This window comes from Pipistrellus kuhlii, unplaced genomic scaffold, assembly GCF_014108245.1.
Source record: "Pipistrellus kuhlii isolate mPipKuh1 unplaced genomic scaffold, mPipKuh1.p scaffold_m20_p_1, whole genome shotgun sequence".
In the NCBI taxonomy this organism is placed as follows: domain Eukaryota; kingdom Metazoa; phylum Chordata; class Mammalia; order Chiroptera; family Vespertilionidae; genus Pipistrellus; species Pipistrellus kuhlii.
The window spans coordinates 29,601,955-29,617,568 of NW_023425404.1; the positions used below are offsets into that span (position 1 = coordinate 29,601,955).

The 15,614-nt window shown below is 38.5% G+C and overlaps 1 protein-coding gene and 1 long non-coding RNA gene across 5 annotated transcripts in view; one reads left to right on the forward strand and one right to left on the reverse strand.

Annotated features, from left to right (window-relative positions):
- Window positions 1-15,614, reverse strand: part of ATL1 (atlastin GTPase 1) — a 53,083-nt gene that overhangs the window by 1,177 nt on the left and 36,292 nt on the right. For 3 of the 4 annotated variants that reach the window (XM_045580948.1, XM_036437210.2, XM_045580956.1), the window contains 6 exons: window positions 14,359-14,497; window positions 7,567-7,694; window positions 6,205-6,261; window positions 4,863-4,934; window positions 3,196-3,627; window positions 1,562-1,576 (listed from right to left, as the gene is read on the reverse strand). In XM_045580948.1, the coding sequence (XP_045436904.1) occupies window positions 1,562-1,576; window positions 3,196-3,627; window positions 4,863-4,934; window positions 6,205-6,261; window positions 7,567-7,694; window positions 14,359-14,497 (843 nt within the window). The remainder of the gene's footprint in view (window positions 1-1,561; window positions 1,577-3,195; window positions 3,628-4,862; window positions 4,935-6,204; window positions 6,262-7,566; window positions 7,695-14,358; window positions 14,498-15,614) is intronic. The other variant, XM_036437220.2, reaches the window with a different exon arrangement.
- Window positions 5,312-6,079, forward strand: LOC123652240. Its single transcript, XR_006741470.1, has 2 exons — window positions 5,312-5,358; window positions 5,607-6,079. It is a non-coding gene; the product is annotated as an uncharacterized LOC123652240 (long non-coding RNA).

Here is a 15,614-nt window from a genome sequence, read left to right on the forward strand (position 1 = left end):
TCTGTCAATGGCTACTGTATGTACATAGCTAGACCCTTTGTTCTCAGGGCTTCCTTACAGTTTTTCAGAATGGGACCCCCTTTAGTCTCCATTACTTCCTCATACAGGAATGCAAATAAGCAAACATGTTGCCCACTCCCTCTGCCACACTGGGGTCCACTCAAATGTTTTCTTGCCTTATTTCTGTTAATTAGTTCATATTTTACAAACCATTATTCAGAAACTACCTCAAAAGCCTTTCATCATTAAAACTACCTCTAAATGGTTCTTTGTGTCTTTAGAACAGTGCTTGACTCAGGAATTTTTACATATTGCTTTATGTAAGTTTTAAAATATTTTAATGTTCTCTCTCTGCTCCCCACCTAATGTCTAAGATAAATTCCCTCTTTTGACTTTCACATTATGACCACTCGGCTAAGACCAACTTATTTTATGTAATTCTGGAGTCTGTAAACAAGTCTGAATATTTTTAAAAACTGAATAAAAGTTTGCTATTCTTTAAATAGTAATTGATTCCCAGGAAATACCATTAATTTTTATCTTTTGTATCTATATGGTTATTTTCATAAGTCTAATGGTACCACCCATCATCAGTTCTATGAATGCATATTGGTGCAATATGGTATTGTCCTAGTTCTGTTATATTCTGATTCTAACACATTCAGTTTAATCCTTGTTCTTTTAAGCTTAGATTTTTTTCCTTAGGGTTTGCTTTGTGAAATTGAAATTTGTTTTTACTTTAGTGAATTTATTTTATTGAATTTTATATAAAATAATTCTTTATTGACTTCTAAATATTAAGTTTATCATTGTTATTTGATTACAGGACATAATCCAGTCACATGTAACAGCAGAAACTGAGTAAAGAATTATGCGTTGTCTCTGCAGTTCAGGACGTTTTTTGCTTCCTGAACACAATGACCTAACTGACTTCAGAGATAAGTTTTCTTACGTAACAAATGATTCCCTCCTGAAAGCTTAGATTCTTCCCTTAGACACAAAGGTATCTAAGAATCAATGTGCTTCATCCTAGCACATTGGAGAGTAATAGAATGAAAGGGTGGTGGGAAAAATGAACACCAATTTACAAGTCATGTCTGAGGTATGCCAAGAAAGGTATGCTACACTTTTGGCCTGGAACCTGCTTAAAGTTATAGGTAACTGTCACTCAAAAGCCAAAGTTAAATAAGTGCTGTCCAGTAGTTAAGTTTCCTCAAGATTCATAACTGTACATGTTTCATTCTTCAGAAGAAGAAATACAGTGTTGAAACATAGGAATTTTGAAATCTACATATTTAGGAAACAGATAAAATATTCCCAATATTCATGTGTTTATGTTTCCTATGCATTTCAAATCACATGATGTCTGGAATAAATTAAATATTGTTTTAAAACTATGTTAAAAATTCACAATTAAAATTATAAATGCAAGGAGAACATAGGAGCAGTAGTTATCAAAGATTTTCCAATCTACATTTAGTCATCCTTTAATGGATAATTGGTTTATAAAAAAAAAGTCATGATGTTTTCAAATATAAGCTCTTAGAAAAATTTAACTTACCTCATTTGTACTTCCCTGTAGCAAAGGCAGTTTAAAAGGGAGAAAAGAAAAGTATATATTCTGTTTCAATAATAGCATTACAATATTCAGCATTGTTCACTTTATTAATCTGTGAGCATTTAAGAACAATTATAGGCTCTAACTGGTTTTGCTCAGTGGTTACAGCATTGGCCTGCGAACTAAAGGTCTCGGGTTTGATTCCGGTCAAGGGCACATGCCCGGGTTGTGGGCTCGATTCCCCATAGGGGGAATGCAGGAGGCAGCCAATTGATGGTTATCTCTTCTTTTCTCTCTGAAATAATAAAAAAATATTTTTAAAGAAGAACAAATACTGCAAATTTTTTGTTTGTATTAACATATTTACATAAATGTTTTGAAAACCCCAATTTGATATTCCTTATAGGTTTTAGCATCATATTCTAGGAGGGCATTGTTTTTTTTCCTCAAATAGCCCCTCTTCTATCTTTTGAGGTTGAGGAGCTATTTGAGAAAGTGGCTCAGAGGATCCAGTTTTTAATTTTTTTTGTTTGTAATTCTCACCTGAGAATATGTTTTTATTGATTTTTAGAAAGAGAGAGAAACATTGATGTGAGAGCTAATCATCGATCAGTTGCCTCCTACACACTCCCTGACCAGGGATCAAACCTGCAAATCTTTTTGTGTACAGGACAATGCTCCAACCAAGTGAGCCACCTGGCCAGGGCTTTCATTCTTTCTTTTCCCATAGTGCTACCATTAGTTTACCTCAACTAGATTTTTCAAAGCCACATGGTAAATCCATTAAAATTGTACGTGTAAGTATACTCTTCATGCTGGGAGAAGAGTACACTTACACAGACCATAAATGTTCAAAAGTTTTAATTCCAAAATTTTCTGGAGAATCTCAACTTTAGCTTCACTAAATTCCCCTAAATTTTCATGAGGTAACTAACGGATACTTCCAGAATGACATAAAGAGTTGATTATTGTTCTAGGTGTATATATAATGATTTCCCCTTTCCATAATCAATTATCTAAACAATGGACCATGGTGAGCCTGACTCCCTAAGTTATGGTTAATTGGGCCATAAAGAACAACTAACTGACCCATGAGCAGCTGATCAAGAGGTTGACCTGGACTCATGCTATGGCCTGGTGCTAATGCCTAGTTCAAATAAAGATAATCTGAAGTAATCATATTGCTTTTATGAGTTGATACTAAAAGAGACAGTGATACACAATTAATTTAGTGATTTGTATATAATCCTAACAAAGCCAATGCTTGTCAAATAATAAAATAGGTCATAAGTATGAAGTAAGGCTAACATACAGAGTCACAAGCAGCTAAATAAAAACAACTTTTCTCATACTTCAACAACTTTTTCTTTTAGGATAAAAAAATAAAATCACTGTCTAATCCATGTATTTTTTAAAAATATTGAATTGTTAACTGGAAAACAGTTGTTGGGACTTCACACATTATACAGTTAGTTGGTTGTATCTGGCCATCTTTAGATATTCTAAAGTTCATGAAAACTGGGCCCCTAAGTCATGTTCATCTGTATATTTCCAACATCTTAACATAATGCCCTGTATATAATATAGACAATCAAATGTGTACTGAATTTAGTTAAAGAGAAGTAAAGTGTTCCTACCTGGTCCCACAAGGCTGCAGCCACCTGGTCTATTACAGCTCCCAGCTCTCGGTATTCTCCAGAGTACCGGATGTATGCCCAGGTGCACAGGGTGATAAGGGTCAGTCCCATTATCATATTGCATAGGCTAGCTATGATGTCCAAACCAATGAACCCAGTCACACCAGCAATCACATATGTGATAAAAATGACAACGAACAGTGTGGCTGGAGTACGAGCTGCATGGAAGATATTTTTGCTATCATTGTGCTTGATATACTGCATATAAAGTTCATCTATTTCATTCTCCAACTGCTGCAGGTAACGCCGGCTAAATTCCTCCCCACCCATCTTCTTCACCCCTCGGAATAGCTTCACAGACTCTTCCTTAAGCTCCAGATGTTTGGTCTGCAGGTCGTTAGGGGCCAGAAATGGTTTGTCACCACCACAAATCTGTATTAGATGCAGAAGTATTGTTTATGCAATGCAGAGTAAAATTAGCAACTAAACATTTTTACTTAAATTTGTTAGAACATAATAACCAAGAAGTCTGCATATGTTTTATCAACCCACATATCCACAGTTAATAACTATCAGGTGTGATTATAAGTGGGCCTGTTGCTCTATAGGTTACTTATATAAAGTCATTCTTAATTTTTATTTTATTTTTGACACGGGAAAGAATATCCATAACTTAATCCAAGATGAAAAGGCATGACACAAAGTGAACTGTAAAGTGAGTTCATTTACAGAATGAATCTAAATTCAAGAAAACTAGTCCCTTCAGGAAATTTTTTCTAAGTGCACGAAACAATTTTGACAAATGAAGTTTAATTTAAAACAATGAGCAATGCTATAAAGCTCTAAAGTAAAATCATTAAAAGCTTTATATTGCAGTTTCACTGATTTTTGTTTCAATGGAGCCCAGTCAGTATTTTCTTCAAGAGACTAGATGGAAATATATTAAATGTTCTTGGATCACATTTTCTGTTTTCTTCAGAAGTTACAAGGGAAATCTGTTATTTTTACCATTCACTTTGGTTATTTGAGATTTAACTATAAAAAGGTACTCTCATTCTAATTACCCGTTAGTTATATCATAAACACCATTTCATATACTACTAATATATTTCTCTTGACTCCAATTTGGAATGTAATTTTAATTTTACAACATTTTCAGGGGGGAAAAAGACCCATTACATTAGTAGATACACAATAATTTTTAGGTCCATCCTCATTGAAACTGTTAAAACAAAAAAGGAAATATGGTATGTAGAAATATTAGCCCTTAAAGTTTAATTTCTTTTTTCCTAGCATGCTTTTATAGCTAAGATAGAAATTCTGAAACTGTGGAAAGAAGGGAGGTGAAGTGGAGAGGGTAGCATGTTATTTTAGCCACTAAATCTTATAAATTGGTGGGAAGGTGTGACAAAAATAAAAATTATCTATTAAATATAGAAGTAACATTTAAAATATGTTGAAAATTGTGCATATATAGTGTTCTTTTCTTGGTTTCTTTTAAAATATTTTAGGAATACAAAAAAAATGTAATACACATAGGCAGGAAAAGAATAAGTCAAAGCTGCCTCTTTATATGTTTATACAGTATAATGTGGAAGAAAAAGGAATGAAATCAGTATTTCATGGAAAAAATACTAATTTTGTTTAAAATATAATTTGATTCTTACCTCTTCCATTTTTTTGTTGTATGTATCCTTGGCATTTGCTACGGCTGCTAAATTGTTAGCTTCTGCTGTGGCCTTTGGATAAAGTACAAAATGTTATGTAAAATGGGATTCATATTAATTTCCACAGACAGTTCTCATTTATAAGCATCATAAGCAAGAAATGTGCAAGAACCCAAGATCATCAAATAATTTTAAATCATTGAAATATTTCTACTATATATTTTTAAAAATTAGTAAAACTAAAATTTCAAAATATATAATACATATATGTTTACTCAATAAACCATAGTTCTGCCCAGCCAGTGTGGCTCTGGTTGAGAGTTGACCTGTAGACTAGGAGGTCATTTCGATTCCTGGTTGGGGTATGTTGCCCAAGTTGTGGGCTCAATCCCCACAATGGGGCATGCAGGAGGCGGCTGATCAATGGTTCTCTATCACTGATGTTTCCTTTTCTCTTTCCCTCTCCCTTCCTCTCTGAAATCAATAAAAAAATATAGTAGCCAAAACCGGTTTGGCTCAGTGGTAGAGCTTTGGTCTGCGGACTGAAAGGTCCCAGGTTCGATTCCGGTCAAGGGCATGTACGTTGGTTGTGGGCACATCCCCGGTAGGGGGTGTGCAAGAGGCAGCTGGTCGATGTTTCTCTCTCATCGACGTTTCTAGCTCTCTAGCTTTCTCCCTTCCTCTCTGTAAAAAATCAATAAAATATACATATATATATATATATATATATATATATATATATAGTGAATAAATAAACCATAGTTCTATTGATAAAATAAATTTTCATTTGGAAGATTTTTTCCCCCTCAACATTTTTAAGCCTCTCACCAGACTGAGGGTTGGGGGAAATCTATAAACCCAAAAACATGGAAATAATATATAGCAATATATATATATAATGGCAAACTTAAGGACTGCTATACTGATAGAACAGAGTATCTGATAACAAAAAGGAACTATCAAGAACTTAAAAAAAATTTTTAAGTAAGGAAAAGGCCAGTTTCACCACTTGTTTAAAACTACTTTTCTACTTCTTGTTACATGTGTGAGTCTGTTTTCTAAACAAATATAGTACAAAGAGAATGAAAACTCTTTGGTATAAAGTGTTTGTATCTCAGCACAAGTGAGGGTGCTGTATGTTTATGTGAAAATGTTTAGCTGAACACACAAATAGGCAGTTATTAGAAAAATAATCTAATAAATCATTCTGTCTACTATTTTAATTTGATAATTTCTGACAATCAGATTGAGGCACATCTTTTGCATAGCATGGCATAAAGCTAAGGAAATCTTAGCTGTGACAGCATGTTTTAAAGTGTCATGCCTCATGATGAATAAATACCTGTAACATGGATTTAGGATGTGGTAATTCTTCACCTTGATAAATCTTTATATAAGCCTAAAAAGAAAAAGAGAAAGACTCATGTTCAAGTAATTCTATTCAATATTTCTATAATCCTGTTACATTGTATTCTAAGGTCTAAAGCACATGTGTCAAACACAAGGCCCGCGGGCCAACTCCGTCCCGCCAGGCCTTGCAATGTGGCCCGCACCGCGCTGTCATCACTGCACTACGCTGCGTTTCCATCACAATGACAGTTTATGACTGTTCAGTAAACCATTCGGCCCGCGATTTAGGCTGGATTTTAGATTTTGGCCCCTTCTCTGATTGAGTTCGACACCCCTAGTCTAAAGTCTTGACAGTATCAAAAAAATAAGGTCTTGGCAGTTTCAGGAACTAATCTTTTTCTCATACTTTAATTCCCTCTTAGTTTTTGTTCCCCTTTCCTGAAAGGCCCTTTTCACGCATCTCCACTTGCCAGCCCTACTCCTCTCGAAGGCATAGCTCACTTCTACCTCCTCTAAACACTCTCTCAGATCCCTGTTCTAAGAGTAACCTTTCTTTTTTCAGTTACCCACAGGAATTTGTACCTGCTGATGTCATAAACTTCATGGAACAGAATTGTGTAAGGGTCCTGAATCTCCTACTAAATTCTAAGCTTATGCAAAGAATTCAATTTTTAGATAAATAACATATCCTTTATTGCTCAGAGTGATGGTCAGTAACCTCACAGGAGGTATATGAGTGCATTTTAAATGACAGAATGTTGATTTTAAAAATTGATAATTTAGTCTTTAGATCACCAATACACAAATTAGACTGGTAACTGAAATTCTTCACTATATTTGTGGGTTGGTTAAAAAAAAAAAAAAAAGGCATTGTACTCAGTGCTACCTGAGGTAAATAGGTAAATGCAAATTTAAAATAATTCTACTTCAAATTGGTCCTTGGTGCATAGTGTGAAATATGGAAGCGTGTTCTCCAGTTCTCCAGTAGGAAGGAAAGGTGTAGCCCCTTTGAGAAAATCTTCAGAATGAAGGTGAAATTCAGTATAGATCATGGCTGAGGACTATGTAGTTTGGACCCTGGGAAACCTCCCTCCCCCCAAAAAAGATATTTCCAATTCTTAGATACATTCATATTTCAAATATATTTCCCTCTAGAGAAAAGGGGACAGGAAAGTAGTTCCCTCAAAAATTCCTCTTGGGAATCTCATAATTTTTCATCATTTGTATGGATTCCTCATACTTTTGCCCCCATATTACAGTCAATAATTTTTGTTGTTACCACTTCAAGTGGGAACTGCATTCCAAACATGTCAAATATAAGTACTCACAAATGTGCTAGAAATGAGAGCAGTACCTTGAAGTACTCCACCAGGCCTCGGCAAGTGATTTTGTTCCCATTGATCTCTTTAACATCTAGGCTCTCAGGACTAAGTAGCCAAGGAATGAGTATTTTCAAGTTTTTGATGAATTCATCATCTATTTCTACAAGTAAAAGCAAATTAATTATTTTAAAAATTCTATCTGGTTCTCCAGGCCATACAATAACACATTCTTTGATTTCCCCTGTTTCTCCCCCAGTGATAAAGCTGTCACTTTCCTATCATCCAAACAACTCCTGGAACCCACTTTTCTTAGGGTGGATGATCCACCTTGCCCAGACTTTCTACTGCTGGTCTTTCTTATCGCCACTTCATCACACATTTATATTGTCTCCCACCTATAAAATAGCTTTCTTGATATTAAACATTATTCATATATTTTACACCCTATTTACATAAACATTTCATGTATTCTGTCTTTATTCTTTTTTGTAGTATTTTATATATAGGCTCATAAATGGGGAGAAATGTCAGATATTTACCAGCTGGTAAAATGTATTCCCTCCAGAAAATATATTCAAAATTGTTCTGGGTTTAGTGTGCCCACCTTATGAAAAGTATATAGTGGGTATAGTGTAATTAGGAACTGAAGTTCAAAAAGATTGGGATGATGATGCTACCTCTAGTGGTGAAACTCAGAATAACATGGCAAGAAAACATGGCAACCTAATTTAGCAAGGAGATCAGAGGTAGTTGGAGTTATTTATCGTACCATTAGGTTAATCTTAACATTAGAGACTTAGCAAAGTAACACAGCAAATAGGTCTTTAAAAAAGTATTTTGATCACTGATAATTCATGAAACATAAATTATTTCATATTTCAAAACATATAGAAAAATACATATTATATATGTAAAAAACAAGATATGTCCAGAGACTTGATACCTAAGTAAATGCAATAGCTACATATAATTTTTTTAAATCTGAATTTCAGCAGAGTCACTGAGTTTTCAGACTTTGGAATTGATGATATCCGAGGTTTTAAGGCTAAAGATGAAAACCTTACAATTGTGTTTGCATTTTCCCTCTTGTTTTTATAGCTCCAGTATACATTGCAATACCAGTTTACATAAGAATTAATATTTCTCTTCTCTTGCTTTCTGCTTTTATGACATGCATGAGCAGATAGAAATACTTCAGACTTATTTTGCTTCACCTTTTGTATAGCTTTGAAATTACTGCTCATGCTTTATCACTATCTGTATAGGAGTTTATTTGAATTTATTTTGCACTGTACCAATTTTACTTATTATTTTGGTTTGTATTATATATAGATTTAATCAAATGTATTTGTTATTGTGTGCTATTTAGTTATTAGTATTCACTGAAATACAATACTGGTATTTGTATTGTGTTATAAGATTCGTGGGTTGTGTTTTGTTGCCTGCTATGTATCTGTATTCACTGATACTAATAGGTTTCTTTATTGCTAATGATTTCATGCTTTTTCTGCATCTGTAGAATATTACTATCTATACTAATAAAAACCTAGGTGGCCCTCGTGCCCTCATGTCATCACAAGATGGCCACCCCCACATTGTCACAAGATGGATGCTCCACATCATCACAAGATTGTCGCCTGCACATCGTCACAAGATGGCTGCCACAAAATGGCACCACAAGATAGCCGGCAGGGGAGGGCAATTGTGGGCAACCAGGCGTCAGGGGAGGACAGTTGGGGGGAAGCAGGCCAGCAGGGGAGGGCAATTTGGGGCCACTGGGCTAGCAGGGGAGGGCAGTTGGGGGATAATCAGGCCAGCAGGCAGAGTGATTAGGGGCAATCAGGCAGTCAGGTGAGTGGTTAGGAGCCAGCAGTCCTGGATTGTGAGAGGGATGTCCCAGATTGGAGAGGATGCAGGCTAGGCTGAGAGACACCACTCCAGTACATGAATTTCGTGCACCAGGCCTCTGGTATATCTATAATGTATGATTTTTTCTGAATTTCTGTATTAGATTTAAAAAGGCCTTCTCTATATAAAACCATTTTTAAAATCACTTTCAAAACATGTATTTAGACCCTCCCCCCAATGTCCTTATAAAATTGGAATGGAATAAGATACTCCTATACATCTAATTTATTGGCAAGTGTGGTAATCATCAAAATAATAAGCATATTTGGATTTAAAATGTGTTCTGAAGATGGCATTAGCCTTGGTCTACTGAGACCAATGCCAGGTATTTCAATTTTGGATTCATAATATATGAACATAATTTATCTCTTGCTAACAGTATTAGTTGAACACTATATATGTATTGTATATATAAAGAGCCAGTGTCCATAACATCCAAAATGACCAAAGACTTGATCAAATGCCAGGCTGCACGCACAGCATGCTGAGCGGGCTGAGCTGCTGACCTCTTGGAAAGAGAGAGAGGCAGGGACCTGCCGCAGGGGCTTGTGTGAGGCTGCCTCATGGCACCCCCCATCCTCCCTGACCGACCGCTGCAACTCCAAGCCAGTGACGGCCACTCCAGGCCGCAGCCCCAGGTCCTCACTCCCACCCCAGGCCCGAGAGCGCGGCACTGGGCAGGGGCACCGGCATGGTGTGGGGGCTGTGTTTACATCGCCAAGTCCCCCACTTCCGCCCCGGCCCGCAATCCCTCCTCCCTCCTCTCAGCAGCCCGCTCCCGCCTACATGCTCGCTGGGCAGGCCTGACTGCACCGGGGAGTGAGCCAGGGCGATCGGGACAGCCACTTCTTGGGACGGGACGGCCAGATTGTGGTGATTCATGAGGGTAATGACACCGTGGGGCACGCACTGCCCTTGAGCGGCGGGGGCGGGCAGCCAAGCCAAGTCTGGCTTCGGTGGGCCAACAGGAGCCGAAGGCCACCCCAGCCTCCGGGCTGGAAGGTGGCTCAGCAGCGAGTGGTGTCTCCATGCACAACATCCAGGGGCAGCTGCGAGCTGCTGTGACCCAGCCCCACACTCAGGAAGGGGAGGAGGCTTGTGACCACTGGCATCCTAGGCCACACTTCCCGCACCACTGCCTGCTGGGCTGGCAGGGTCCAGAGTGGGCACGCTGCTCCCATCCACAGTTGTAGAACAGGGAGGAGGGCACTGGGTGCAGGGAGGGGACCTCAGCCAGGTCCTCCTGGTGTGGGTAAGGGGCCTGGCCTGAGCCCGGTGGGGAGCTTAGGAAGTCTGGCTGAGCAGGCACTGGTTCATACCAACTCTTACTCTGCCATCCTCCTCCAGCTCTCCAAGCTAGCCCCCCGCCCCCCGCCCCACCTGCCCGGGGGAACGGGATCTGGGTGACCTCCCCGAGTGCAGACTGTGGACCTGGAGACCTCGAGGAAGAGTGCCGGGCGGGGCCCGGGGGGGGGGGGGGCTGGTACAGAACTACCCGGGCAGAGCTGCTTCGGTGTCTCAGTGAAGTTTGCAACAGAACCAAGGAGGAAACCGAGAGTGGAAAGGCCGAGAGGTGTGAATTCCCAGCGCTTTAGCCACTTGAAAACAGCCCCGCCTGGAATGTGAGGCGGCTGTACGTTCAGCTGAGAAGTGAAGCGGCTGAACGCCACCGTCATTAGGCTCCCGTAGCTCCGAGGCCTGAGCATCCACCGCGACAAGAAAAAAACGGAGGGAGGGGCCCGGAAGAAAGGACAATTGAAGGAAACCATGTCTAGGCTTTCCCCAGCCCTCTCTCTCTTTCTGCTGCCTACAAAAGCCCCAGGCCTGGCCACAGTTCTGTCTCCACCTTTTGGTCCCCTCTTCTCCAACCACGGAGGAAAGAAGTAAGGAAGGAGTCTGTGCTGCCTTCAGAAAGTATCCATATACCGGATTGGAGGCCAGGCTGGGCTTAAGCCATCAGTAGGACATCCTGTGAGGGCTCCCAGACTGTGAGAGGGGGCAGGCTGGCCTGAGGGACACCTTCCCTTCTCCCCCCCAGAGCAAAAAATTTTCGTGCACCAGGCCACTGATAAGTACATAATCCAAAACATCTGCAGTCCAGTTCAGATCAAATTACAAAAGTATACTAATCAGCTTTGGCTCATTGAACTAATCAATGAATATGTGTGGGTAGATGATTATTCAAGATGGTGTTCTGTTTTCATCTTTTCTTCAATAATTTCTTCCACAAGAGTAAACCCTTGCTAGGAATTCAGGGACTAGGCCAGAGTGGTTATCTGTCACAATAAATGAGGACATGATGCATTGGTGTAGTGCTGCTACATCAATTAACCAAGGTAGATATTTTCTCAGGATTACCTGACTCTGATAAATCATTAGAAACAACTTTTTAACAACAATCACCTTGCGATGGTGTTGGTTATGCTTTCTGAAGTCCTACCTGAGCTGCTAAGAATGCAGCTCCACAATATATGGTGTGGTTACTCGGTCATTCCACTTGGGGCACTATAACACAGAGCAACCTCCAAAAAAGGTAACTAAAAGATTGGATTTGCTATAGGAGGAGAGGCATTCTGTAGGCACTTGGTGAGGAGTGGTTAAATGTAGCATGAATGAATGTAATTCAGTGCTTTTGGTCCTTTTGATTTCCTATGTGGGAAGTTATTAAACTAACAGCAATTAAATTTAATCATAGTATTTTAAGTTTTAAATAAGACTGGAACTAGATAAATTTAATAATGTGAGGGACCATGAACAAATAGTTATTATAACAATTATTACTATTAATAATGAACTTGAAAGTTATTTCTGTGTGTGAAAAGTGTGCGAGAAACTATTATCAAAGAACCATTTTTGCACGTTTTTATATTCAGAGACATTTCTTCCCCAGCGGCAAACACTCAGATGCCAGCTCTGTGGAGAACAGCACACAAGACATCCTGGATAGAAATCACACCAAATTATAAGATTCAGGATGGGATGGAAAACCAATACATGCCCAAGGAGAACCAGGCAGCAGGACATTTCAGCACACAGCAGGATCCTGCAGTTGTTCTACAAACCTCATAACGATGGAATGTTCGGTGGGAAACTGAAGCTGCCTTTCACTGCTCTCTCTCGGGCCAGCTACTTTGATAAACTCATAACTTATGGGTAACTGTAAACCAATTGTGTGGGTCAATACATGTTTTAAATGTAAATCAGTTTGGAGGACAGATTTATTACAAATCTTCATGATTTGTCTTAAATTCTCTCCTTGAAATCTTTCATTGCAAACCTGCCAGTTAATTTAAAAACTGTAGCTGTATTCCACAGAAACAGAGTACTTTTGTCCAATAAGAGACTATTGTGGAAGGCCTGTCCCTTCTCTGCCTGTTTACAGCTCCCAACTCCAGAGAAGAAAGAGAGGCCTTGTGGGAAGCCCTCTTTTTATGTAATTTATTCAAAACACAGGGAAGCCATTAAGTAATTGCATAGTATCAAGAGGTCAGTGTGTTCACTCATAGATTGGAATTCATAAGGGACAGTGAAATTGTAGGATCCTGGAATCCATGCATTAATAGCCTACTCTATTTGTTCTGTTATATAAAGGTAAAATCATTTAAAACATGTATAAAATCAAAGCTGATGATTGAAAATTTTGGGACCTATTTATGATATTAACTGCCATAGCTAAATATAAAGTATCTGAGAGTATATACTATGGATCGATTTGAGAGTTGGGGGGATAGGTTTGCTTTTCAAAACTGCCAGTTCTATGAAACTGGATATAACTTATGTTGTTTTTCATTAAAAAATAACTTGAGCCAAAACCGGTTTGGCTCAGTGGATACAGCGTCGGTCTGCAGACTGAAAGGTCCCAGGTTCGATTCCGGTCAAGGGCATGTACCTTGGTTGCGGGCACATCCCCAGTAGGGGGTGTGCAGGAGGCAGCTGACCGATGTTTGTCTCTCATCGATGTTTCTAGCTCTCTATTCCTCTCCTTCCTCTCTGTAAAAAAATCAATAATATATATATATATTTTTAAAGTAACTTGAAAGGCCTTTCAGAACAACTGTGCTGAAAAATGTATGGCACAACGCAGAAAGGCCACCGTATATTAAGCAAATGTTTGAACTTTAGTGGTGTGCTCAATGCGAGGTTTACAAGTAAAAAAGTCAGAAATGTCTTTGTGCTACCTGTATTAACTACAAAACAAACATCTAAAGGCCTGGTGATTATCTATTAGGAAAGATTAATTTCTTTTCCCCCATATCCTACCTCCACTCTCCTCTTTAACAAGTTCAGTTGCTTTGGAATCTTAAAATGTTAGACACGCCTCTGTTCAAGAGAGAATTACATACTATTAATACATACTATTTAAAAAACACTCTAGTGCTTTTGGTTTTTTAAATACTGTTCCTCAATCAGAAGAGGATCTCCTTTTTAGTGGAGCTTTTAATAATTTATAATTATTTAAAATTATTTATAATTATTTAGTGGCAGTTTTAAAGGACTTCAATTCAGTACTATGAAATATTTCAATCTCTTATTATATAACTTAATGCAACATCCCAGGAATATAGACATATATTTTTCCCCTTTAATGTAAATAAGAAAATTTACACAGGAAGACATTAAGGAGCATTTCTCAATGCACAGAGGTGAGCAGGAACCGCTGCAGGAAGGGGCGGGCTACTGCCTCCCCAGTGAACGCGGGGTTCAGCCTCTTCTCCCGCTGTGCACAGTCAGCAGCCACAGAACCCCGCAGCTCGCCACGGAGGCGCTCCTGCACCAGCCCCGGAGTCACAATTCTGACAATTCCTAATCGTCAGCCTCACGTCAGTGAATGAGCAAGCAGTCACAAGCCCAGCAGATAAATGACATTTTTATATCGGACTAATGATGTAAACCTATTCATTAAAAGACAGACAAACCTTTCAGTTTTCCATCGAAGTTTGGATTGGTAGCTACTTTTAAGCCAGGATGAGGTAGCAGAAAACAGGAAATTTTGGTGAAACAGGAATGGATGTGTTTTCGAACATTCTGTAGTTCTTCATGCTGGTTCCCTGAGACCTGCAGCAGTAAATCATCCTGACGTTTAAACAACTTTCAATATGAGCTGAACTTCAAAGAAGTCTGTGGCATCTTATATTTTCTGTCTTGGCCCACACTTACAAAAATGACACATCAGGGCTGATATTAAAGAACGAATAAAATCGTGGGTGAATCTGTCACACTGCCATACCTAAGTAACTGTATAGCATAAATAAGGCATTATTATTACAATTAACAAATGTTTATTCTTATGCCGACTCAGATGGGACTTCTCCCCGCCCTCACCTTTTTTATAGTACAAATTAGTGGTGTTTTACTCTAGCTCACATGTGTCAAACACAAGGCCCGCGGGCCAAATCCGTCCCGCCAGGCCTTGCAATGTGGCCCGCACCGCGCTGTCATCACTGCACTCCGCTGCGTTTCCATCACAATGACAGTTTATGACTGTTCAGTAAACCATTCGGCCAGCGATTTAGGCTGGATTTTAGATTTTGGCCCCTTCTCTGATTGAGTTCGACACCCCTACTCTAGCTAGTTCCTACAAATTCCTATATTTATTCAAAGTACTCACAGAAGACATGAATAGATCATAAAATATTCCTCCCTTCTTTTCAGGAGATACTCAAAACAGCTTCTTGTCACCTGGTAGGTATACATTCAAATTCTAGGAAAGCATCTGAATACATAGGTGTGTATAATCTAAGTTGCACTCTTTGTACATGTATTTGACAGTTAATAGTATGAATTACCCTAAAAGTAATTATAAACCTAAAAAGGTAAGCTCATAAATTCCAATTTCTATAAAGGAAATATTTTTAAATTTTTTTTTCCAGACTTCTCAGTAGGTCTTTTTGTGTGCTATCTGTTCAAGGTAAGTCAGTCAATATTAAACTATCATGGCATAAAAAATGAAAAGTCTTCTAATTTTACTTTCTGTGAACTACTAGCAAAATGTTATAAGATTGGGGATTTCAAAATTAGATATTTTTGTTAAATTGATTTTTAAACCTCTGCTAAAACATGAACCCAGATATTTGCACTGTTGGTCTTGAACTAAGTTAATTCTTCAAATTAAAAGCTTTGTTTTTTTTTCAAATAAATCATTTTTTATAGATACCTACAAAATAAATCTGTA